Source organism: Lissotriton helveticus, chromosome 2_1 (assembly GCF_964261635.1).
Source record: "Lissotriton helveticus chromosome 2_1, aLisHel1.1, whole genome shotgun sequence".
In the NCBI taxonomy this organism is placed as follows: Eukaryota; Metazoa; Chordata; class Amphibia; order Caudata; family Salamandridae; genus Lissotriton; species Lissotriton helveticus.
In genome coordinates this window covers 2,127,422,747-2,127,448,822 of record NC_136059.1, presented here as the reverse complement: position 1 = coordinate 2,127,448,822, position 26,076 = coordinate 2,127,422,747, and the positions used below count along the sequence as shown (strand labels likewise).

The 26,076-nt window shown below is 43.8% G+C and overlaps 1 protein-coding gene and 1 long non-coding RNA gene across 2 annotated transcripts in view; one reads left to right on the top strand and one right to left on the bottom strand.

Annotated features, from left to right (window-relative positions):
* Nucleotides 1-526: 526 nt before the first annotated feature.
* Nucleotides 527-8,577, bottom strand: LOC144819074 (disintegrin and metalloproteinase domain-containing protein 9-like). Its single transcript, XM_078677089.1, has 2 exons — nucleotides 6,433-8,577; nucleotides 527-876 (listed from the first exon to the last, which is right to left on the bottom strand). The coding sequence occupies exons 1-2, from the start codon at nucleotides 8,465-8,467 to the stop codon at nucleotides 734-736; spliced, it is 2,178 nt and encodes a 725-aa protein (XP_078533215.1). The 5' UTR covers nucleotides 8,468-8,577; the 3' UTR covers nucleotides 527-733.
* A 31-nt stretch (nucleotides 8,578-8,608) lies between these two features.
* The window catches only part of LOC144819076 (uncharacterized), a 110,019-nt gene continuing 92,551 nt past the window's right edge, over nucleotides 8,609-26,076 (top strand). The window contains exon 1 of the long non-coding RNA XR_013607217.1: nucleotides 8,609-8,708. This is a non-coding gene — a long non-coding RNA (uncharacterized LOC144819076). The remainder of the gene's footprint in view (nucleotides 8,709-26,076) is intronic.

The window sequence follows — 26,076 nt, the reverse complement described above, 5'->3', positions numbered from 1 at the left end:
TTCACTAAATTGTGATTATGGAGTTGTTCTTTGTCTGGTTCCGTCATTTATATTTAGATTTGTATCAGTTGTTTAAGACTTGGTATCAGAGGCAAAGCCTGATCGTTTCTTAAAGTTCTCAAAATAAAAAAATTCCTCATGTATCAAGTCTTCTCCAGGCAGGCACTAAGGTTATGGAACCATCTACCATGTGATCTCAGACTTAAGCAACTTAACCCCATCCACCAATCTTTTTTGGAAATAATTAAAGACCCATCTATTTAGAATTTACAATAACAGTGAAACTGTTCATTCCACCCAATGGCCTTCATCCACAGCACAGTACCTTCATTCACATATGTATGCTCTGGTTACTGTTAAGTGCAGTGAGTATGCTCTTTCAATTTACATGAAGTAATAAAGAAATGATCATTTTTCTTCTTTAAACAAGTATGGTTATGTTTACATATAAGTGGCCCATAAAGTGTTCAAACTATAAGTCTGCAACAATTTAACGCTATTGTAATAACGACACAAAACACAAACACAGGAGACAGAATTTTTTTGAACAACTGGAAAAGGCTCTCGAATGCTACATTTCCAACAGCCTTGCGTTTTACATTCCACCAACAATGGTCATGTAAAATATGAACAACTTTGACAATAAACATACCACATAGAATAAGTACTGAAAATTTGACTATGTAGTCCCAATTTCGTGGCAGCAGAAATGATTTTATTTTTTCAGATGTTATTATGTGAATGCAGACATTATTTGATGTCTAAATACGACTGCAAGAACAATGCCAATAGCAAGTAAAGGTAGAGTGATACCCAAACCTATTTCAAGATCCCTTTTCTTTTTTAAATGGCATTCTCTATATTCAAAATCTTTAACTTTGATGTTGTATTGTGCGCGAGTCAGCGCGAGGGCATGTTGATGCGAGGTTTTCCTCGGTTGTTCATCACATGGACTCGCGCCGACTCGTGCCATTGTTTTCATTCAGTTTGGCCTCGAGTGATATTATTGTTTAATTGTGCATCACTCGAGACCATCTTCAGTTGCTTACTGTTACACTGCATCTCCTAACTGTATTGTGAGTTACTGGCTATGCTTGGTCTGCTGCTGGAGCTGTATGCAGGGAGTGCTTCATTTCTTGGAATAAACTTAATTCCTCACCTTCAATTTGTTGGTATTTACTCAACAAACTTGGCGACGAGCGAGGAGCACTGAACCTGTTCTTTAAGGAGGCATTTCCTGTACATTTTTATACTTATTTACGATTTTTTCATTTTTCCGACTTCTGGAAAAAAAATAAAGAAAAGCATTCTAAAGCATTCTTTCATGCTTCAACTTACTTTGGATGCAGTTCACAGTCTTCCGAAGAGCAGATTTGACGAGCGACTTGAGGAACAGAGTTTCCATCGTAAAAGCCGACTTTGTTTCGCTTGCGTGTGAAGGTGCGCGCCTCATTTCTTTAATCGCGCTGGATAATCCTTCCTACACGCGTATTGGCTGCTCACTAAAGGAAACTACGCTGAGGCTGATTGGCTAAAACGGAGGTCATTTCTGCATTTCCTGTAGAAATTAAAGACGCCGCTTGCTATTGGGTTACCATCCTTGGCACAACTGACAAGGTGACTTCGTTTTCACCGCTTTATTTAAAACGAAGACATCTATTCGATTAACTGAGCATAAAAACGTCAAGGACACAGCAACAAACGAATGGTGAAATTACTTAAAGGGCAGAGAAGCAATTAGATGGTGATATATGAACACAAGAACATTTTCTTAAATAATTTTTTCTGTTATCCTATGTGACTGTTTTTTTTCTTCTCTGCAACTCTTTTTGGATTTAAAAAAAAAGGGGACTATTCTATTATTATTTTGCCATTAACAAATTATTATCTCTGTTACAATGTGTGCTCAAGGTTATACACTTGCACCCCCACAAAGTTATTGGTCAGCTGGTAGTTCTCCTTGTATGCCATGGATTGAATGGAAAGCCTATTTCTTAAACTATATTGAGACTTTAGATGCAAGTGGAAAAATGAAAGCTCCTGAAAAAAAAGGTATTTTTTTACACAGTTTAGGACCAGAAGGATTAAGAGCCTTCAATCAACTTCCTATATCACAAGCAAGTGGTGACATGAATGTATTTGACAAGGCAGTATATGATTTTGATAAGTATTGTTCTCCCAAAGTGTGTATAGGAATTTCAAGGTTCAAGTTTTTTCAGAGAAAACAATTGAGTGAAGAGACTGTGGATAACTTTGTTTCTTCTCTAAAAACTTTAGCTTTAGATTGTAAATTTGGTAATCTACAAGAAGATTTTATTAGGGACCAAGTAGTCATGCATTCTAAAAATGAAACTATACAGGAGAGACTTTGGATTAATGGTGATGAGAATTTAGACTTTGTATTGTCTATTGTCAGAAAAGCTGAACTTTCCTGTAGAAGTGCACTACAGGTTAAAGGGAAGGAAACTTCCGTGAGTAAGAATATGGTTGCCAAAATCAATCAAAAGTATGACAGTAATAATAGGGAGATTTACAGAAAGAAACAAACATTCTCTTCCAAATCTAATGCTGAAATTTCAAAAAGTAATCTGAAGTGTTTCAGATGTAACAGCAAATCACATTTGGCAAATGATAAGACTTGTCCTGGTTTGAGACAAAAATGTTCAAAATGTGGGTTAAAAGGACATTTCACTTCTGCTTGCAGAAGAGGAAACGTAAATCAAAAAATCAAGTGTATTGAGTTGAATGAGAATAGTGATGAGGATGATTTTACAGATGAACCCAACGACTGTTTGTTTGTTTTGAACATAAAAGATACCGCAGTTTTGAATGTAAATGACCGTTCCATAAAGAAAAAACCATTGTGCGACATGGTTATTGGTGGTGTAAAGATTAACATGTATGCAGATTCTGGATCACCATATTCCATAGTGTGCGAATCTGTATGGAACAAGTTATTTGTACCTAGACTTGGTAGTCATTTAGAAGAGAGTGATATCAATCCTGAAGGATATTCTGGGGGAAGGATAGACATTTTAGGTTTCAGAACCTTAGTTTTCAGATTTAAAAACAGAAAATGCATTGCAAAATTATATGTATCAAAGAGAGGTCCTTCAGTTCTTAGCTGGTTTGATTTTGGAAAACTTGATATTGTTTTGAATCCAAATAGCCCTACTCCAGTGATGCTGATTGATGAACAAAATGGTATTGCTTCTTTGATGTTAAGTAAATTCCCAAATGTTTTTTCTAAAGACATTGGAAGATTAACCAACTTTAAACATGAGATCCGTTTAAAGGACAACGCCTGTCCTAAAATACATAAGGCTCGTAATATTCCCTTTGCTGTCAGAGAGGAAGTTAAGAATGAATTGAATGCTCTAGTAGAAGGAGGAATAATAGAGAGAATAGAGTCCTCTGAGTGGGTTTCGCCCATAGTGGTTGCCAGGCGGGCCAATGGCAAAGTGAGATTATGCATTGACCTTCGCCATCTTAATAATAATATTCTTGTAGACCAATTTCCCCTTCCTCGCATTTCTGAAATGTTATCTGTAGTTGAGGGATCTAATATTTTTTCAACAATTGACCTATCTGCTGCATATCATCAGATTGAGTTGAGTGAGAAGAGTAAGGATTTGACAGCATTCATTACACCATTTGGGTGCTTCAGATTCAATAGGATGCCTTTTGGATTAGCATCCGCTGCAGCAATTTTCCAGAGGGTCATGCAAGATATTTTGAAAGAGTGCAAAAGTGCCATCTGCTTTCAAGATGACATTTTGGTGTTCAATGATGATAAAGATAAACATATTACAGCTTTAGAAGAAGTTTTGAGCGCACTTAATGTACATGGCCTTACTATTAAGCATGAGAAATGCAAGTTTGGTGTTCATTCCGTGAATTACCTAGGCCATAAATTGTGTGCAGAGGGCATCAAACCTAAACCATCACTTTTGGAAGCTATTAAATCGGCTCCTCATCCGTTATCTAAAGATGACGTCAGATCTTTCTTAGGGTTAGTTGAGTTCTACGCTAGGTATGTACCTGATTTCTCGTGCAGAACATATAATATCAGACAGTTAATTAAAAATAGGGTTGTTTTTGAATGGACCAATGAATGTGAGAAAGAGTTCAGTGATGTAAAGAATGCAATATGTTCTGCAAGTGCGTTATCTTGTTTTGATCCTTGTTTAGATAACATTATTACTACGGATGCTAGCGCGAAGGGTCTAGGAGCTGTGTTTTCGCAAAAGAATAAAGAGGGAAAAGAAGTTATTATTGCACATGCTTCAAGGGCACTTACTCCTGCTGAGGAAAAGTATTCCACAATAGAGAGAGAGACTCTAGCGTGCATCTGGGCGTTAGAACATTTTAGGGTGTTTGTCTGGGGTAAGGAATGTACTCTTAGGAGTGATCACAAACCGTTAGTAAGGTTACTCACTACAGAAGGTATGTTAAGGGCTTCAGCACGTATTGCACGTATGTCCATGCGTTTGCAGGATTTTATTTATAACATACAATATTTACCAGGAAAAGAGAATGTTTCTGCGGACTTCTTGTCCAGGATGCCTTTACCTATTCAGGAGGATTTGCATAATGATTGGGACAATTTCCAGATTGCCATGATACATGATGAGGGCCCTATTTCAATTGATCAGACCTTGTGGAAAGAGAATTTTGAGAGTGATGACATTTTGAAAAATGTTGCCAGGTATATAGTTGATAGATGGCCTGAAAAGAAGTGTTTGAGTCCAGAATTGAGGAGCTTTTGGGAAGTAAGGTCGGAACTTTCATGTTGTGGGGACATCATAAAAAGGGGTGAGCGCATCATACCACCAGTGGGTGTAAGGAAAATTATAGCATTACAGGGTCATGAAGGCCATAGTGGCATGGTTAGAACCAAGCAACAAGTTAAACATTTATTCTGGTGGCCAGGAATGGACATGTTTATTGAAAGATTGGTCAGAAATTGTGTAATATGTGCCAATTCTGATAAGTCTTTGGTTACTTTGAAACCCAATATGAGTACACACAGTATTCCTAATAATCCATGGGAAACCATTGCCATAGACATTATGGGTCCCATTGGCTGTGAATCCAAGTATGTCATAGCTGCTATTGACATTTTTTCTAAATGGCCCATCATCAAAATTGTCCAGAAAATAGATACGGATTCTGTCCTGTGTTTTCTAGATAAAGTTTTTATTGAGGAAGGGCTTCCCGTAAAGATAATATCAGACAATGGTGTACAATTTATCTCCAAGAAAGCCAATGATTATTTTTCAAGACTTGGCATTGTTCACTCTACTACTTCCTTATACAATCCCAGTGGGAATGAGGTTATAGAGAGATTCAATAGGGTTCTGAAAGGGGCCATACAAATCACTAGTAATGAGGATAAAACATGGGAGGTAGAAATTTTTAAGAAGGTGTGGATGTACAGAACAACCACCAACTCAATGACTGGATATTCTCCTTTTGAGATCATGAGAGGAAGAATACCCAGGACAAAGGTGAACCCCTCGTGGTTGGTGAAGTCCACTCCTTCGAATGTGGATTTCGGTGTGGTCAAAGAAAACCTCGTTCGCACCCATTGTTCGAACAAAGTATATTTTGATGAGAAATGCGGGTCAAGAAAAGATCCCAAGGTAGAAGTGGGCATGATGGTAAAAGTCAAGAAGCCATGGAAGGTTAAGAAAGGTGAAAGTTCATTTATGGGGCCTTTTGAAGTCTCAGAAGTTTTAAAAAATTCTGTCAGATTATCCAATAATAAAGTTTGGAATCTGAGCAGAATTGCCATCCTCAAGGCAGACAAGGATGTTTACCGCAAGGAGGTCATTTCTGAACATCATCCTGATTTGTCTTTTTTGGATGAGGATTCTCACACTGCAGACGTTTCACCTTGTTGTTCTAATAGTAACCTTTCCAATCAAGATAATGCTTCAAATGTAGCTGCCTGTTCTGATATAAATGTCATCAACCAAGATGTTACTGGCCAGAATATCTCCTTACCTAAAAGAATCACTAAGCAACCTAAGTGGTTGTCAGATTTTGTTGCTTTTATTACCAGAAAAATGTAGTTCTATGTTTTTTTTTTGTTTTTTTTTTCTCCCTCTTTAAGGGGGAAAGGTGTGTTGTATTGTGCGCGAGTCAGCGCGAGGGCATGTTGATGCGAGGTTTTCCTCGGTTGTTCATCACATGGACTCGCGCCGACTCGTGCCATTGTTTTCATTCAGTTTGGCCTCGAGTGATATTATTGTTTAATTGTGCATCACTCGAGACCATCTTCAGTTGCTTACTGTTACACTGCATCTCCTAACTGTATTGTGAGTTACTGGCTATGCTTGGTCTGCTGCTGGAGCTGTATGCAGGGAGTGCTTCATTTCTTGGAATAAACTTAATTCCTCACCTTCAATTTGTTGGTATTTACTCAACATTTGATCCCCTGTTCTGGAGGAATATAACTAATGAAGGAGTCTAAAACTAAAGGCCCACTATCAACGCTTCCACCAAATCCTCCAAAGGTGCAATTTGGAGGAGCCCAACCCTTATTGCAATGACATTTCTTATTGTTATTACAAACTCCACGACCACTGCAGTGTTCCTGAATATCACAATCATAATCAAGAACTGACAGTTCAACACATTTTCTAGCCAGACAAATCTTTCCAATACCACATTGTGCCCCATCTGCAACAGCTCCAGTGTCAGGTATGCTACTGAAATCTACACTCAAACAAGACACATTTCCAGAGGGTGTTTGCACTGCAACAGAATGCGACTTATATATATAATTATCCTCTCCTGCTTCACAATGAACTCGCCCACACATAACATCTGCAGTTTTACATTTTATCGGTGGCCCACCTTTATCTTGAAAACCACAATTTCCAAACTGGTCACCAATGTTATTTAAGGCAAAGCATTCCTTTGCAGCAACAACTGCTTCTTTACCAAAAAGCATTTGGCAATGCTGGTCATAGTCGTAGCATATTTTACTTACACAGTATGACTGATTGTCATTACATGGTGATCCATCTTGAGAATAAACATCTTCAGGACAAATGCCTGATATGCCAGTGCAATATTCTGCAAGGTCACACTCAGAAACTGGTTTTCTACAAGGAATCCCTTGTTTAATGAACTGGCACCGTTTGCAGCATTCACCAGAACTACACTGAGCATTATTTCTGAGTTTACAATCACTATTACAGCATGGATCCCTGATGCACTCATTTTTGGTACCACAGTCACACTGTTCTTCTCCTTCTACTATTCTGTTGCCACAGTATTGATAAGTGTATTGCTTTTGCAATGAAGCTGATTGTACAGTTTGCAAACAGTAACCGCCACCTTGGGCAATAAAACTGTTGTAATATTGCAAACTGCAAGCACTAAATGAGGTTGCAGAGACTGCACCATTAAGCATGATACATGCGGCCTGAGGACAGAGGCATTCGCTTGTATAGTTTGAGTCATGCGGAATACCAATGGAATGACCAAGCTCATGAGCTAAATGTCCAGCAACTACAGGCAAAACATCATGATTGACTGCAAGAAACAGTAATGCATTATCACTCCAACAGATCTCTCCATCAAAAGTTCCCGCACTGGCACCTTGAATCTGGTCCTTTCTCATTAAAACAACCATGTCGACTTTTAGACGTGAAATTACATCCTTTTCTTTCCATGTCACCAGGTCCTGGAGAAACTTCTTTATGTATTTAGAAGATGGTACTACATTCTTTACGTTCCAGATCTCACATCCAGATAGAACCAACTGAAGACGCAATGGTACAAACATAGCATCCGCCATGTTCAAAACATGAATAACTTTATCAGTAATACGAGTGATGTTCTTGTGATAGTACTGATACAAGTCATTGTCGACTACGACGTAAATCTGCATGAAGTGTGCCTGACTAGAGTGCCGGCGGTTTTCTTTTTGTCGCATTTTGTGGTAAAGCTCTTCTCTGAGGGTTCTTTCCGCACGAACCGTAAGGCAAGGCTTTATGTCGGTTTCCATATCTTCCACCTTATATACGATGTGCTGAAACGAGTCAGAACCTTTAACGGGCTCAATGGCATAAGTAAAGGCACCTGTCTGCCAGAAGCCCAGAAGCCCGGAGCAGGTGTTGATGGCGGCGATAGAGCCAGAGATGCCATCCACGTAGCCGTAGTAATGGCAGTGTTCTCGGGGGAAGAAGGCTGGCTCCTCGCTCAGTTGGCCCCGGCTGTTCTGGGTGTAGACTGAGAAGCCCGGGTCTAGTAGGTCTGTGTTTTGCAGCAGGTGCAGGATGTAGGTCCGGCCTGCCGTGGCCATTTGGTAGACTAGTCCGGATTCCGAGTCGCTCGACAATATCCGTGGGATGATCACCTCATAACCGTCCAGTGAGCGTTCAACAAACGCCCCTTGAAGAAACGGTACGGACAGCAGGCCCAGGGCCCACAAGAGCACCCAGGGCGCCATAGTGGCGTGTGGGGCCGCGTCGCCTCCCCCGTTGTTTTAGCGGAAGCGCCCTGGAGCGGCTGAGCGCACGCGGCTCCGCCCACATGGACAGCGACCGTTGGTCGCGCACATCCTTGTGCGCCTTTCTTTAAAACAACACAATGCCTATGATGCTCAGGCCAAGGCCTTCTCGGAGCACAAAGGGATTAAACGACTATCACTCGCGATAACGTGCCCGACCTGTCTGAAGAAATGAATGCTGGTAGGTTGCTACCCATATGGCTCTCTAACTGATGTTTTCGCTTCAGAGGTCACTTCCCTTTTCGGCTCTTGGAAACTGATGCTTCTTAATCCGGAAATGCATGTTTTATTTTAGGAAGTAGGATTTCCAACTGTTTTATCTTAGTTACTATTAATTAGCTAGGCCAGGTGGTAAGGCAATTAACATACATGCCAACATTTTCAAGCAGGCGAGTGGGACATAAAACATAGCGCAAACAAAACAGAGTTTAAACTCTGCTTTTCTTTGCGCGTAAACCTGACAAAAATAAAATGTCGAGGTCTGTGACTTGCTCTAATCTCCCCCACCACGAATGAAGACATAGTGTTAGTTAACCTTTGAGGTCAGAGGTTCTTGGAGGGGAGATTAAAGCTTGCATGACAAACACAAAATATTCTATTTTTGTCAGTTTTACAAACCTCTGAAACTGGTTTCTGCATGCAGAATTCAAGACTAGCCTGGTGTTAGAAGGTGGTTCTGGGCATCTGAGCCGCCCGGATTTTTCGCTTTTTAAACACCTATTTGTTGAGCTTTTACTGTGGGAGACCCTCATAAGTTGGGACTAACCCACAGTGAACTCATGATGAAAGGGACTGCATGTGTATTTTACAGATGTCCCCGTGGCCTACTCGCTACTGCGCTGCAGCCAGAGTTAGTAAGGGGCACTAGGCCGGTTAACTGCAGACACATGTGTACATGCGTGTGCACAAGTGTAAGGGGTGCGCAGGGGTGATTCCTGGCATGCACAGCCCTGGAGCAGCTACTAATTGAATGGTGTCGCAGAACTTATGCAGAACTGGGTGGTGACATGGAATACGCTTTCTACAAGGAAGAAACATTTGAGGGAAAGTCAGTGTGCTTTACTGCTTTTCACTTCATTACTCTCCTAAGAGTATAGGGAGCACATGGGCTAGTTTTACTTTCCTACAGCCTACAAATTCCAGACACGCACTAAAGTCCACTGTAACATATGTGAGAAGAAGTATTCTGCAGAGTATATAGTCATAGTTGTACTGCTTTTGGGTCATACTGAAATGTCATATTCTTCTGAGTCAGCTCATAACCAGGGCCTGGCTGGGGCTGACCCTGCCAGGCTGAATTATTGATCTTCCTCCTCAAGCTGTAGCATCAGAGGCCCAGCCCTGCACCACAAGCATTCCAAGGGCGAAGGCCTCCACTCCAAGAAGAGAAGATGGATGGAGCTACAGAGTCATCCATCAGCAACTGACACCTGGTGGCAGGCAACAAGCTGCTCTGGAGAGAAGGCAATGAGGGAGAAGGGACTCTCAGAGACCTTGTGGCATGAGACCCCTGGGCGACGCCATTTTGAACAAACCCAGAGGCCTGGGCCGGAAGGAAGGGAGCAGGGGCAGAGAGGTGATGTGTCGCTGTGTGATAGGGCAAACAGAGACTTCATGCCAGCCCCCTCCCAATTCTTTAAAAGAGTCTGCACAGGAAGAGGAGCTCTCTCTGGAGTGCGGTCTGCTGAGGACAACTGGTGCTGGAGCCTGGCACCATGGGGAGCTGGAAGGAAGAACCTTCAGAATGGCCCAGGACTCTGACTTGCACCAAAAGGGGAGACCATGAAAAGTGACCAGAAGCCTGGGCCTCTGCGCAAGGAGAAGAGAGGCCCAGGAAAAGAGTCAGGTGAAAGGCTGGCACAGGGAGCCAGTGAAGAATGCTCACTGCTGCCTCCATCCTCCTGGAGACCCATAGGGCAAAATAAAGTGCTCCCAGTGGCTGTGGAATTTCACCAGGAGCAAGATGAGGCCAAAATCAGGAAGATCGGCTCCCTGGGCGCTGAGATATGCCCCCCAGAAGGTAGACAACCTTTGGCCAACTGACGATGAAGCGCGCGGGGCTCCTCCGGCGGTCCGGAAAATGCCCCGCAGTGGGTCAGGTCTCGGGGGCGGACCCCAGAAGAAGATAAGCTGGGTAGCGCTGTCGCGCTCCGTGTGAAACTGCCCAAAAAGGTTGCCAGGAGCACACCCTGGCCCCCAACAAGACTGGGGAGGGAGGGGAGCACCATTGTGCCTCCTCGCGGTAGAACACAAGCTGCCCCAGGGGCCCGGGATCCCAACTCCGGGCCCAGTCGCACCAAAGTCCAGCTGGGAAGCGCCGGCGCACTTCCCGTGAAGATTGTCCCCACCGAGGGGGATCAGAAGCCCACCCTGGGCCCCGAAGACTCCTGAGGAAGGGGAGCGCTGTTGCGCCCCCTGATGCAGCAAGATTACCAGCTTGGGGTTATTCTAAATCACCATACTCACCTGGGCCCATAAAACATTCATACAATAAGCTGACAATCATGCGCTGGTAATCAGGACGTGATTTACCTTGAAATATATTTTTACCTGTGCACCAATTGTTACCAAACTTCAACACCTTAGCTCTTAATTTTCTCCAGGTCGATAGATCAGGTTGTTAGCATAACAGGTATAAATTACATTTCATTTTTTTTTTTTTTTGAATAACCACAGACTCGGGAGAGTTTTAAAACCTTTATCCATGCAATTATTTTGTGAGTCAAATACCAATACATGTCAAACACCAACTTTTAAAGAGAAAAATAATGCCCTAGGTGATGACATAAAGATTTAATAAAATCTCATGACGCTGGTTCCTAGGAAGGGTGGGAAGGGAAACGGTACAAAGACATACCACACAGAATTATATTTACCTAGAATGGTGTGAGAACCAACACCTGGCAGAGGAGCTGGAAAGGGACTCCCAAGTAATCAGGAGCAATAGGACAGGACAGTTTCAGGACAGGACAGGTAACCTCTTCTAAGTGCAACACCAGCGTTACACCCCTCTCTGGTGCTACTCTCCTTGATTCTTCCCCCTTTTGGATGGACAGATTCTTCTCCCTCAATGATCTCTCTGACGCTTCTTTCTCTCCGTCTCCCCTTTCTCGATTCTTCTGTCAGAGTGCTCGAGCAGCGTCTCTGACCTCTGTGGCTTCCGCCGTCTTCTACAGCAATGATGGGTTGGTGACAGGTCTGTGACAAGTCTGACAATCTAACTGACTGAACCTACCTTAGTTATACTATTCTCAGTGTGTGTACCACCCCCAATGTTTCAATATTCGTGAATCCCCTACTGGTGATTGGACAATGGGATGGGGAGAGGTCATCACACCATACTAATGTAATGTCATTTTCTTAGGTTCATTGTTCTATGTTCCCTCCCCTTACTTATTTTCCCATGCTTTAATTCCCACCCGCATTTCACATTAGTATTTTAACATTGTATGCAAAATTTGGTTTTACTCCTTCCCCTCTTCGGGTCAAGAGGTGCTGTTTCCAGGTGCTTCTTCTGGTCAATTGTACTTGGCAGAGTTTAAGTGTCACAGCTCGAAGTTTTACAGAGTCCAATGCGCACACCTCGGCAAGATGGCACTTTCGGTCACCCTCCAGGCCCAAATACGAACTAATAACAAAGTCAAAGAAAAACCTGTTAGAATACGAAAATAAATGAATACACTGTATACCACTTATTCCTACTCTACTCTCTTATAATGTCATCTAACTATTGCAGTAGCAGTTTAGTAAGACAAGCAAGGCTTAGTCTAAGCATAGCCATGTGCATTAGCATGCGAGATTCAAAGCGGCCATCTTTAATACTACTGCGCAGCTGCAAAGATTTCCCACCAAAGCGAAAGACGCCATACTACGTAGATGCAGTAGACGCATGTGCAGAAGATTCCTGCGGTTTTGGCAGCCATATTAGACACTCGAGTTCTTTGGTAGTAGAAGCACATTGGAAAGCTTCCCCTAGACGAAGTAAGTGTCGTGTTGTGCAATTATTAGTATCAAGAAACATTGTTGGTTAGATTATTACTTATTAGTCGAGAATATTGAATCCGAGTAAGTTTCTTTACGTACAAAACCTTGCTCCATCAATCCCCTCTTTGATGGTATTCTGTGCCATCACTAATTACTAAACCATATGCCACCTTTAGCAATTTCCCATTCCTCTTTCTTCTATCACTTTGGGATTTCCCTTTCTCTTTTGAAAACCCTTCATTCTTTTGTAAATATCTCCTTTTATTTCTTCCAGCTGCATTTCATCATATTTTCTTTTCCTTCCCTTTTCATTCACTCCATACCATTTCCCTGCAGCATTTGCACCAAACCATTACTGTTAAGACTAATAGTGGTATTCCTATTATTTGCATCAGTATTTGACCTATATTACTCCTTCCTACATTAGGAAACCAACTACCTATAGAAGAAATACTATTTGTTAGTTTCTTCCATACACTGTCAACTTCCAGTGGTTTCAATTCTTCTTCCAAATGTATGTGCAACAATGTTGCGCTTTCAACATTTTACAGACTCTGCCCTCTTTTGCAATAATATATCAAGTGCATGTCTATTTTGCAAAAGCATAGATCTAACCGCAACTAATTCTGCATTGATCAATAAGAATCCTCCAGCAGTTTCAGTCGATAAGCGATCAACCACTATAGATAATTTACAAATTCTTTGTGTATTCAGAATTACTCCCACTGGAGGTATCAATGCACTAAATATATCTCCTACAATTTCTGAAAAACTAGCCCTTTTCTTGCTTGTTAGTCCGTTATTTTCTTCATTGCATCCAGTGATTCTTTTTACATGGTATACCTTTGGGAATGCTATTCCGAAATAGCAACTCCCATACCAGTGTTAGGCAGCTTAAAGTAAGCGTTATTCCCACCTATATAATAGATTCCAGGAAATACTGGATCTGTTCCTCCTTTTAGTCCCCATCCCCCTATTATCAGAAAATTGCGCTTTCACTGGAACCAATAAATATATTGGTATACTCTGTTTTCAACCTATGGAGACAGATTTTCCCTTTCTTTTCAAGGTCCAGGGACATAGCAGCACAAGTCTTGCCAGTTGCAATAATGTCTTCTCTCTCAGCCCATTAAGGTATCTGAGGTTTCGGTTCAGAAGCCCTTCTATGGAAATCCTGTGTCCTTTTCTCTACTAAATTCAAAAATATCTTTTCTTATTCATGTAACTTGCATGTTAGATTGTGCTTATGTGCTTCAGCTATATTTATTGTTTTCTTTGTTAGAAAATATTCACCCATGAATTGTGAGCCTCTACTACTAAGGACAGGGTTCATATTTTTATGCAGAGGAAATTCAGAAAAAAATCTCATCTATATTGGAATAATAATATTGTAATTTTCCAGTTCTGTAAAATAAACTAGCTAAAATACTACATGAAATACCATATGTCAATGGTTAATGATGATATGTTACTCCTTCTGCTACTGATGTCGGCAATTTCATACATACATAACAATCACTAACTTCCATGGTCCCTACATAATGTACTAACAAATTAACAAAAACATTTAAAGCTGTGTTGTTTTTATAAACACTGTGATGTAAATCTGTCTCATCTGGTGCTTCTAATTCTACTCTGTCTTGCTTAATGTTAGCTACTTTTCCGTGTACATTAATGTCATTCTGTTTATTTGCAGTCATTAGATAGGGAATAGCTATTGTCAGTGCTAACCATACTATAAGTACTAAAAATGTGCTACATATACACATTCTACAGCATCTTTTTATACAGCTTTGTTTCGGTTTTCCAGCAACTCTATTGTCAGCCATTTTAGACTAAGGAGATTTCCCCCTCTTTTTAACTTTTTGTACAGAATACAACCTGGGGAGTTATTCCTTTCAAGTTGGTCTCACTTCCTCGTCAATTCGGTCAGCGTTTAATTCTTCATCACTATCTCCACTTATTTCCAGTTTTTCGAAATCTTCAAGGATCACATATGTCCATTGAGAACCTTTGAATTTGTTATTCATCCTTTTCAATCATGGACTTTTCCTTCTTGGCTTTTCTGTTGACAGTCCCGATTGAGTGGTTACTTCGTTTACTTGATCAGGTTCTTCACTTATTGTCTTAAGGCGATATTTCAGTTTCTTGATAATACTAGGCCAAGTATCACCTTTCCTGAGTCTTTTAGCTTGCACTGTGCTTTCAGTTTCTTCAAGTGCTCTTTTGTTTTCGTTGATTTGTGCCACAACTTGATTATTTCCGTCTTCAGAATTCCTCTTTATCTGACCTTGTCCAGGGCGTATTACCTTATCCGTTTCTGCCTGGATGGGTTCTTCTTTTCTATTCTGACCCTGTTCAGGAGTTTGTTTGATTTGACTTTGTTCTCCTTCTTCTTCCTGAACTTGTTTTTCTTGACCTAACTGGTCCTGCTCAGGTCCTAAAGTTTCTTGATTTTCTTCTGCCTGGGCATTTTCTCTAATGCCTATCTGTCCCTCATCAGACTCACAGGTGTTGCTTTCATTTTCTTCTGTCTGAGTATATTGCTCTTTCCTTATCTGGTCCTCTTCCGATTCAATGTTAGCTTTATTTTCTGCAATCTGAGTATGGTCTTCTATTCCTGTCTTGTCCTCACTCTCATTCTGCCTTTCTAATCGAGTTTGACTTCTTGTTCTCACAATAATTTCCACCACTGGGATCCTGTCGTCCTGACTAGTGCTAGGTTGTTCTTGATCAGCTACTTCAGGATCCTTTTTCTGTGATCCTTCAGCAGTACAACCATCAGCCTCCTCAATTGCTTGAGTTTGTTCTGGATCTACTTCGTCGGGTGCTGGTACTCTCTTTGTATGGCTTGCATGAATCCAATCAGGCAAGCCTGCACATTTTTCAGCTTTTGTTGTAACCAATATAACCTGATGTGGCTTTTCCCACCTTGGTGCTAGGCACGATTCTCGAGTGTGATTTTTCACTACTACCCAGTCACCGGGATTCAGATCAAGCGCTTGGTTCGGCTGCCTGGCGACAGTGTCTTCCCCAACCTGGTGAGAGATAGAACGCACTTGGTCAGCTAACTCTTTGCAGTACTCCAGTACCAAATCATCAGATATATTCAGCAAGCTTGTGTCCTGGTATACATGCTTGCCTCATTGTTCTTCCCATGATTATCTCATGGGGACTCAAGCCTGTATTTTTGTTTGGGATACTTCTGAGTCCCATCAGGACAAGAGGTAAAGCATCAGGCTACTCCAGTAGGGTGGATGCACACACCTTTCCCAGCCTTGACTTGATTGTGTCATTCAGTTTTTCTACCACTCCAGAAGCCTCTGGACGGTATGCACAGTGCAGTTTTTGTTCAATTTTGAATGCTTCACAAATTAATCAAATTATTTCATTATTCAAATGAGACCCTCTATCTGATTCAATAGTTACTGGAAAACGGAATCTTGGAATGAGTTCCCTCAGTAAAAGTTTGGCCACTGTCAAGCTGTCAATCCTTTTGGTCGGGTATGCCTCCACCCACTTTGAAAACAAGCAAACAATGACAAGTACATATTTCAATCCTCGACAGACAGGTTATTGGATGAATTCAATCTGAAATCTTATAAAAGGACCCCCAGCCTTTCCAATTTTCCCTGTGCAGACTACAGTTTTCCTGCCTGGGTTTATTTGTTGTGGTACAAAAGGGGTTGGTGATGGACGGAGCATCCGAACCAATCAAACACTCACACCCAGTCAAAATATCTGGGTTGGATCCATCACCGTTCTTTAGCCCACTCTGCCACCCCAGTTCAGACATGGCTATATGCAAATCAGTCTGACCCTGTGCCTCATGGGAACAGTCCAGCCCAAACTGCCAAGCCATGCCTTCCCTGGACCGGAAACAAGCTTCCGAGGACCGGTTTCTGGCATTACAGCCGTCTTCCGCCCGGCTTGCTTGAATCCAGTGGCAAAGTGAGCAAGGGACTCACGTCTGAGCATACCCTGCCACACTTATGACGGCCAAAAGCGGTACAAAAGGGGTTGGTGATGGACGGAGCATCCAAACCAATCAAACACTCACACCCAGTCAAAAGATCTGGGTTGGATCCATCACCGTTCTTTAGCCCACTCTGCCACCCCAGTTGAGACATGGCTATATGCAAATCAGTCTGACCCTGTGCCTCATGGGAACAGTCCAGCCCAAACTGCCAAGCCATGCCTTCCCTGGACCGGAAACAAGCTTCCGAGGACCGGTTTCTGGCATTACAGCCGTCTTCAGCCCGGCTTGCTTGAATCCAGTGGCAAAGTGAGCAAGGGACTCACGTCTGAGCATACCCTGCCACACTTATGGCAGCCAAAAGCGGTACAAAAGGGGTTGGTGATGGACAGAGCATCCGAACCAATCAAACACTCACACCCAGTCAAAAGATCTGGGTTGGATCCATCACCGTTCTTTAGCCCACTCTGCCACCCCAGTGGCGACATGGCTGTATGCAAATCAGTCTGACCCTGTGCCTCATGGGAACAGTCCAGCCCAAACTACCAAGCCATGCCTTCCCTGGCCTGGAAACAAGCTTCCGAGGACCGGTTTCTGGCATTACAGCCGTCTTCAGCCCGGCTTGCTTGAATCCAGTGGCAAAGTGAGCAAGGGACTCACGTCTGAGCATACCCTGCCACACTTATGGCAGCCAAAAGCGGTACAAAAAGGGTTGGTGATGGACGTAGCATCCGAACCAATCAAACACTCACACCCAGTCAAAAGATCTGGGTTGGATCCATCACCGTTCTTTAGCCCACTCTGCCACCCCAGTTGAGACATGGCTATATGCAAATCAGTCTGACCCTGTGCCTCATGGGAACTGTCCAGCCCAAACTGCCAAGCCATGCCTTCCCTGGACCGGAAACAAGCTTCCGAGGACCGGTTTCTGGCATTACAGCCGTCTTCAGCCCGGCTTGCTTGAATCCAGTGGCAAAGTGAGCAAGGGACTCACGTCTGAGCATACCCTGCCACACTTATGGCGGCCGAAAGCGGTACAAAAGGGTTTGGTGATGGACGGAGCATCCGAACCAATCAAACACTCACACCCAGTCAAAAGATCTGGGTTGGATCCATCACCGTTCTTTAGCCCACTCTGCCACCCCAGTTGAGACATGGCTATATGCAAATCAGTCTGACCCTGTGCCTCATGGGAACAGTCCAGCCCAAACTGCCAAGCCATGCCTTCCCTGGACCGGAAACAAGCTTCCGAGGACCGGTTTCTGGCATTACAGCCATCTTCAGCCCGGCTTGCTTGAATCCAGTGGCAAAGTGAGCAAGGGACTCACGTCTGAGCATACCCTGCCACACTTATGACCGCCAAAAGCGGTACAAAAGGGGTTGGTGATGGACGGAGCATCCGAACCAATCAAACACTCACACCCAGTCAAAAGATCTGAGTTGGATCCATCACCGTTCTTTAGCCCACTCTGCCACCCCAGTTCAGACATGGCTATATGCAAATCAGTCTGACCCTGTGCCTCATGGGAACAGTCCAGCCCAAACTGCCAAGCCATGCCTTCCCTGGACCGGAAACAAGCTTCCGAGGACCAGTTTCTGGCATTACAGCCGTCTTCAGCCCGGCTTGCTTGAATCCAGTGGCAAAGTGAGCAAGGGACTCACGTCTGAGCATACCCTGCCACACTTATGGCGGCCAAAAGCGGTACAAAAGGGGTTGGTGATGGACGGAGCATCCGAACCAATCAAACACTCACACCCAGTCAAAAGATCTGGGTTGGATCCATCACCGTTCTTTAGCCCACTCTGCCACCCCAGTTCAGACATGGCTATATGCAAATCAGTCTGACCCTGTGCCTCATGGGAACAGTCCAGCCCAAACTGCCAAGCCATGCCTTCCCTGGACCGGAAACAAGCTTCCGAGGACCCGTTTCTGGCATTACAGCCGTCTTCAGCCCGGCTTGCTTGAATCCAGTGGCAAAGTGAGCAAGGGACTCACGTTATTTGTTGACAAGTTAAGCATCTCTGGCAAAGACTCTCTGCAACATTCCTGAACCTTGCATTAAACCAATCATGTCGAAAAAGTCTAATCATAGCATCTCTGCCTATGTGTGTGTCTCCATGATACGTTCTAGCCAAGGGTGCAAGCATACAGTCAGGTAACAGGTCTTCCATCTATATAAATCCACACCCCATCATCAGCTCTTCTCTGACAACCTATTTTCTCCCATTCTTCCTTTTCTTTTGTATCTGCTTCATCTTGTATATCTCGCACTTCTTCCCATGTTCCTACTCCCCCAAGTAGCATAAGTTAGCAGCTGATTCCACATGCATCAATTTTCTTGTTTACTGCTTTTTTGTACTTAGCACAATGTTGGGCCACTTGGTCAGCATAACGGTTATCAGCTGTCACTTTATCATTTCCTGATTGGTGAGCTGCACACTTGACCACAGCCACTTCTTTGGGCAATTGAATTGCCTCAATCAATTATTTTACGAAATTTCCATTTTTGATAGGGGTTACTGAAGAAATCATGAAATCCCTTTGCATCCAGAGCTGGCCAAAGTCACGCACAACCCCGTAACCATACTGACTGTCAGCGTAAATGGTTACTCTCCAATTTTTCCCAATTTTGCAAGTTTTAATTAAAGCTACTAAGTCGGCTACTTGTGCAGACTTGACTCCTGGTAAAGAGGATGCTTTGGCTGTTCCAGCCAATGTGCACACAGCATCAAAAGCACTTTATCCTCCTTCCTCATGACGCATGCACGAACCGTCTACAAACAGCTCATGTTCTGCATTCTTTAATGGTTCTTCCTGTATGTCTAGACGAGGTTTGGTACTTAGTTCAGTGATGTCGAGACATTAATGATCGACTTCATCTTCTACTTCTTCAAAATATGGATCCGGCAACAGAGTTGCTGGGTTCAAAACAGTACATCTGACTATCGTTACATTCTCAGTCCCTAATATGACTAGGAGTAAGGTATTGAGTTTGAGTGCTTATTAACAGAATTACGACATATACCGTTACAGGGTGTCCCATTACAATGAATTCACTTTGTTCTAGACTCATGCATGTTGCAGCTACAGCTTTCAGACACACTGGCAATGCAGGTGCCACTGGGTCAAATGTAGCTGAAAAATATGCCACCAGACGTTGCATTAGGCCATATCTTTATGTTAGGACGGAGAGTGCACAGTTATCTCTCTCATCACAGAACATTTTGAAATTCTTTTGAATAATCTGGCATACCTAGAGCAGGTGCTTTACACAGACAGTTTCGTACTTTTATAAAAGCTGTCATACTTTCATCATCCCACTCTGCGGGGGGTCCTTTGCTCGTTTCTTGGTCATTTGTATCAAAGGTTTGGCTAGTACTGCAAATCCCACAATCCACTGCCTACAGTAACCTACAACTCCAAGAAACATCCTTATTTCTTCCTGGGTCTGTGGTAACTACATTTATGTCTTATTATTTTTATTCTTTCTGAGGTCACTCCTCTGACTCCTCTTTCTATTTGGTGTCCCAAATATTTATCCGAAGTTGTGCAAAATTGGTATTTTTCTGGCAACACTTTATGTCCACCTTCAGCCAGGTGATTAAATAATGCAATTGAATCAGTAACACAATCACTTTGAGTTTTTGACGCGACTAGTAAGTCGTCAATGTATTGCACCAAAACTGATTGTCTGGACAATACCAGAGATTCAAGACATTTCTTCAAAATTTGTTTAAAAATTTGAGGTGCGGCTGGGTAGGGGGCGGCAGCCCTTTCGCTGGCGTCTAGTGGTATGGCTTTTGCAGAATGCCGACTACGAGAGGCATATGCGGGAGGCAATCACAGACTATTTTGTCGCCAATGTGAGATCGGTTTCTAGCGCGGTAATGCTCTGGGAGGCACTGAAGCCCACTCTGTGGTGGGTGGATATAGCATGGTGTACGGCGGCCTGTAGAAAATATCGGGACGAGTTGGTCCAGGCGGAGGCAGAGGTGGAGACCCTTGAGCGTCGGAGCCGGGGAGCGAGCGATGGTCTGGTGGTGCTTCAGCTACTGCAGGCACAGCAGTCGTACGCCTCTCTCCTACTGGATGAGGCCCGTCAAATTTGACTGGTGACATGTAGCAGAATCTGCCAATGGGGCAACAAGTCGAGCAAAATGCTACATTGGCTCTGCCAGGGCGTTTTTCATCCACAGGCCCTTCCAGGGGTGCTCAATGAGAGTGGGACGCCGATAACAGACCCCGCCACATATTACGCAGATCTATATGCTCTGCGGGAGTGTCTACCCAAGGCTACGGTGGACACGTTTATTTGCGGATCTCCCGCCCAAAGCAGTGGCCGATGTTACACGCCAACAGCTTGAGCTTCCGCTATCGGTGAAAGAATTGGGCACGGCCCTGGGAGAACTCAATACCGGAAAGGCCCCGGGACCCAATGGGTTCCCCGCTGAGTTCTATCGTCAGTACCATCTACAGCTGGCGGCTTACTATCGGGCAGCGGTGGAGGAGGCCAGGGAGACCGGTCGGCTCCCCCCCGGACTGGCGACATGCGGGGGTGGTGGTGTTTCATAAGCCGGGTCGGCCTCCGGAGCCACATGCCTCTTACCACCCCATTTCTCTTCTCAATGTGGAGGCAAAAGTTTTAGCCAAGGCTCTAGCCAACCTCCTTCTGCTGTATATCTGCGCTTTGGTCCACCCAGACCAGGGCGGGTTCATTCCCCAGAGGGCAAAGCGGCAAAACATGCCGCGGGCCCACGTAGCTTTGGCAGCGATCTGACGGACAGGGGTGCCAGCGGTGCTCCTACTGACGGACATAGACAGGGCGTTCGACTCCCTGAGCTGGGTCTACCTGTTCGCCCTTCTTCATCGGCTTAATCTTGGCCCCTGTTTCTGTCGTATGTGAGCCTAGTATACACCGACTTGACAGCGTCGGTCCATGTGGCGGGTGCGGTATCACCTAGCTTCTCGATCCAACGAGGAACCAGCAGGGGTGCCCCCTGTCGCCTTATTTATTTGTCCTGGCTATGGAGCGCTTGCGGCCTGGGTGAGCATTGATGTACAGTTGAAGGGGTTTGAGTGGGCTACTGGGCTCTCAGATAGGATCGCATTGTATGCGGACAACGTCCTTTTCTTTTTAACGGCATTGGATAGGTCAGGGCCGCGGATCCTGGAGATCATGCGAATATTTGGGGAGGTATCCGGGCTATACATCAACCCTCGTCTACGCTATGGGTACTGGCGGCTCGGGATGGAGTGGGTGCATGGGCGTCTACGCTATAGGTGGTGGTGGGAGGCCTCAAATATCTGGGCTTTTCCCTCTCCGACGTGCCGGTGGTGTCATGGGAGCGGAATGTGGTGCCAGTTTGGGAGCGCGTGCAGGCGGATATCAAAACCTGGACCCGGATGCCACTAACGATCTATGGCAGGTCAGAAATATTTAAAATGGTCGCGCTCCCCCACCTGCTGTACCAATTGCGGAATCACCCGTACCCGATCGCGCCCAGTTGTTTGCAGATGGTAAATTCGACACTGGGGCAGTTTCTCTGGGGGGTAGGAGCGGTGCGTGTCGCATTTCATACGTGCTTTCTCTCCACTCACTGGCCTAGCGACCTCATATAGCCTTTCATATTATCAGGCCTCACAGCTGTTGGTCCTCAACGAGTGGTGGTATGGGGACAGGGGGGACCCGGCCTATGCTGTGGAGTGATACATGATGGGGCAGTCCATACAATACTTTTTTCAGCTGCGTTGCGTGGTGCATTGCCGCCGGCGACCAACGTAGTCTTCCAAATTTGGCGGCAATCTCTAAAGCGCATGGGGTGGTGGAATACACTAACGGAAGAAACCCCCCTGTGGCATAATGGGCGCCTGCCTGAGTTGGCGGCCATACAGGGCTTTCGGGGCTGGGACGCCATTGACATCTCCACCCTGGGTGATGTGCGCGATGGCTCCCTCAAATCGTTTCACGATCTACAAGTGGAATTTACCATGCCCCAGTCCCAATTCTTCCCGTACCTCCAGCTGAGACACGCGCTTACCCCTAGTCTTGGAGGGCCTTGACTCTAACCTCGAGTTTAGCCCGCTGGAAGCAAAAGATTTTATGGGTGACCCGGAGACCAAAAAGATATTGTGGATATACCAGACCCTGGTCACCCACAGTGCATCCCAACTTGAGAAATTACGTGGGGCGTGGGAAGAGGATGTTGGGGTCTTGGAAGAAGAGGACTGGAGGGAAGCCTTAGCTGCACCTTGGGGGTCAGCCATAGCAATGCATCTCCACCTCATCCAATTTAAATACCTTCACCGGGTTTATTTTTCTCAGGTACGATTGTGGCGGGCGGGACTGAGTGCGGCGGGACGGAAGGCACATTTCTGCATACCGTCTGGCAATGCTTGTCGTTGGATCGTTTTTGAAGAGGTAGATTTGCCTGCCTTTCTGAGGTCTTGGGGTGGTCGCTTCCACGTACACCACAGTTTACCCTATTCCATGTGATGGAAGGGAACAGGGGCAATCTCTATGAATGGCATCTGTTACAGTTGGGCCTCACATTGGCAAAACGTGATATTGCTAAGATGTGGAAGGATGCGCAGGCACCATTGGTGGCCGCCTGGAAGAACGGCATGGACTTCTGCATGGGGATGGAGCGGCCAATCTTTGTGGCCCGGGGATGCCCGCGTAAGCATTACAAAATTTGGAAGCAGTGGGCTTGTGGCTGGAGCCTCTGGCTGAAACAGATGATATCTCAGTGGAATGAGGGTAGGGACGGGGTGGTTGGGCCTGGCGCAGGGGGGGTAGTCTGGGGTGTGTGTGTGCTCGGTTGAGTGGGTCTTGGTGGTGGTTGCGCAACTCAGGGGGTAGGGGGAGTGGGGAACAGTTGGGGCACGTGGGGCTGTTATCCTAAATGATGCTCATTGTCAAATGTGCTGGCTGTATTGTTTTCTCAAAAAAGTAAATTGCTGCCATTTAAATGTGTAATGAGATAGTGCAGTAGACTCTGAAGTGCAGAGTCATGCCCCAATTGTGCAAATTGACGAATAAAGTTTATTTAAAAAAAAAAAATGTGATAAAAATGGAAGGATTTTTAGGGTACCCTTGTGGAACACGATTCAAAACGTAAACATGCTCATCAAATTTGAACAAAATGCAGGATGCAATGGAATGGAGAAAAAGGCATGGCATAAATCAATTACAGTGAACCATCCTGCGTTCCACGGTATCTGATATAAGATTACTGCTGGATTTTGCACTATCGAACAACAAGGTACAACACTTTTATTAATTTTCCTCAAGTCTTGGACCACCCTATATTTTCCATTAGGTTTCTTTATACCGATTATAGGCGAATTACAAGGCCTACTAGTTATTTCTTTTAATATGCCTTGCTCGACCAATCGTTCAATCTCTTCTGCAACACCAGCTTTAATTTACGGGCTCATTTTGTACTGTCGAGTATTAGGATAAACTGCACCTTCTTTTACAGTTACTTTTACTGGGTCTACATTTGCCATTAATCCTACTTCTTTTCCAGGATTTACTGTTGTTCGGACCTTATCTGGTAACTCATTTGGTGTCATCATAGAAAACATGTCATTCACTTCTGTTCCCTGTTTAGCTAACATGATTTTGTATACTTCATCTTCACCAGGAGTTTGAATTGCAACACCATTCAGTGTGCAAAATATTGTGCAGTTCATTTTGTACAACAAATCCCTTCCTAGCGAGTTTACGGGTCTTGAGTCACACACAACAACCTTGTGCATTTCTCTGAAGTTGCCAATACATACCTCCATTGGTTCGGTAATTATGGTCCTGATTTGTTTATTAGAAAAACCCACTACTTGGATCGCTTCTCCCGAGAGGGGTAGGTTTGGGACGTCTGCTGTTCTCACAGTAGAATGGATAGCACCAGTATCCAATAAGAAGGTGATATCATTTCCTTCAACCTTGCCATCTATATATGGACCTGGCTGATCTACCGGCAAGGATGCGCCAAGTACCCATTCCTCTTCCTCCCCTCTCAAGCACTGTCATTGTAGTTCTGCCTCAAAAAAATAATCCTGCAAAAGAAACTGTGGTGTTACAGAATTTTTCTTACCACTTTCCTCCTGAATTCCGGTATCCACACTGTACTTGACTTAACTCACAAAATCTGGCATAGGGGCAGGTGGCAATTGACTCTCCACAACATGCTGCAGTTGCCTCATTAACACCTCATTCTGCGTCTGTGGATTTAAATTTTGAGTTTGGACATTATTATTCTGTATAAGTTTACACTCGTTTTTCCAATGCCCCAATTTTCTGCACCCGTGACAGAGAAACTTTTCCTCAGTCTCTTCTTTGCTCATTCGCCCGCTTGTTTTGCCCCCCCTATTTTCACCTTGACCGTGCCCCTTTCCTGGGTTTTCTGCCTGATTACTTAACTGAAGTTCTTGCTGCTCAGCTAATTTAACTTGGGCCCAAATGACCTTTTCTTCTAAATTCTTTCGTCTATTGTCGATGTCATCCCCACAATACTTTGCATACTTAAGGTTTTCATCTATTGTATTCGCTTGCCAGCATAACGTGTACTGTTTAATCATTTGTGATATGTCTAACCTCAATCCAGACACAAAACGATACACAAAAAGAGTCATGTCCTTATTTTCAATGTTTTCAAACCCACTGTACTCTTTTAATACCTGTAAGAGACGTTCATAATGTGCATGTACTGACTCATCCTTTTCTTGAGTTGTTATCTATTTTTATCCAATCAGTTTCTTTTGAGAGGATCTTTCCCTTCAGGAAAGCAATTACCTGATGATATTTTTTCATTACATCTTCTGACGGGGCTCCTGTCTTTCCATCTCTTAGGTACTCATTAGGCCAATCTACTGTAATTTTACATTCTGCCCATAAATCAGTAGGAACAACTATGTAAAATAAACCATCTAAATCCTTCAACAAAACTTTCGAGACTTTCACAAACTTTTCAACTTGGTCTGTACCATTCTACTGATTTATCTCTAAGCTTTGGAAAATCATTTGTAAATGATAAAATATCTTGTCGGGTCCATGGACCATGTACATAACCTCCTCCCGGAACTTCTCTCATTGAACCCAACCTTTCAACCTTTTCTGTTTCTTTCATTAAATACTCAGATGATGTTCGATTTGCCTGTGCTTCTTCCTTTTTCTTTGTCCACTAGTTTTCCATCTATCCAAATCTCCCATTTTTGCAGCAATGTCAATAATTCTTTTATCTGTAATTTTCTTCCTGTACATTCATGTTTTCTAAATCTTTGTCTGAAAATTCTGCCCTATATGGTTTCTGCAATACTTTGGATTTACCTTTGTCAATTCCCATTTCTGAAACCAGATTCATACATTTTCATGAAATATTTTCGTATTTCTGGTGATACTTCTGCATATGAATAGTAGCTCTTCTTCATTGAAAGTATTTAATCTTTCTATCCCTACATTTCCAGCTATAATTTCTTCCAATTCTACTTGTAATTTAAATATATCCAATACCTTAGGCTGAGATTTTTGCTTCCCTATTTCTCTTGTCTACCTATTAATTTCTTCTGGGGTTACTACAGTGGTACTTT

Coding starts and splice junctions, on each gene's coding strand:
- LOC144819074 (XM_078677089.1), bottom strand. CDS start 8,467: ATGGCGCCCTGGGTGCTCTTGTGGGCCCTGGGCCTGCTGTCCGTACCG. Junction 877..6,432: donor TCCAGAACAGGGGATCAAAT/GTTGAGTAAATA, acceptor ACAACATCAAAG/TTAAAGATTTTGAATATAGA.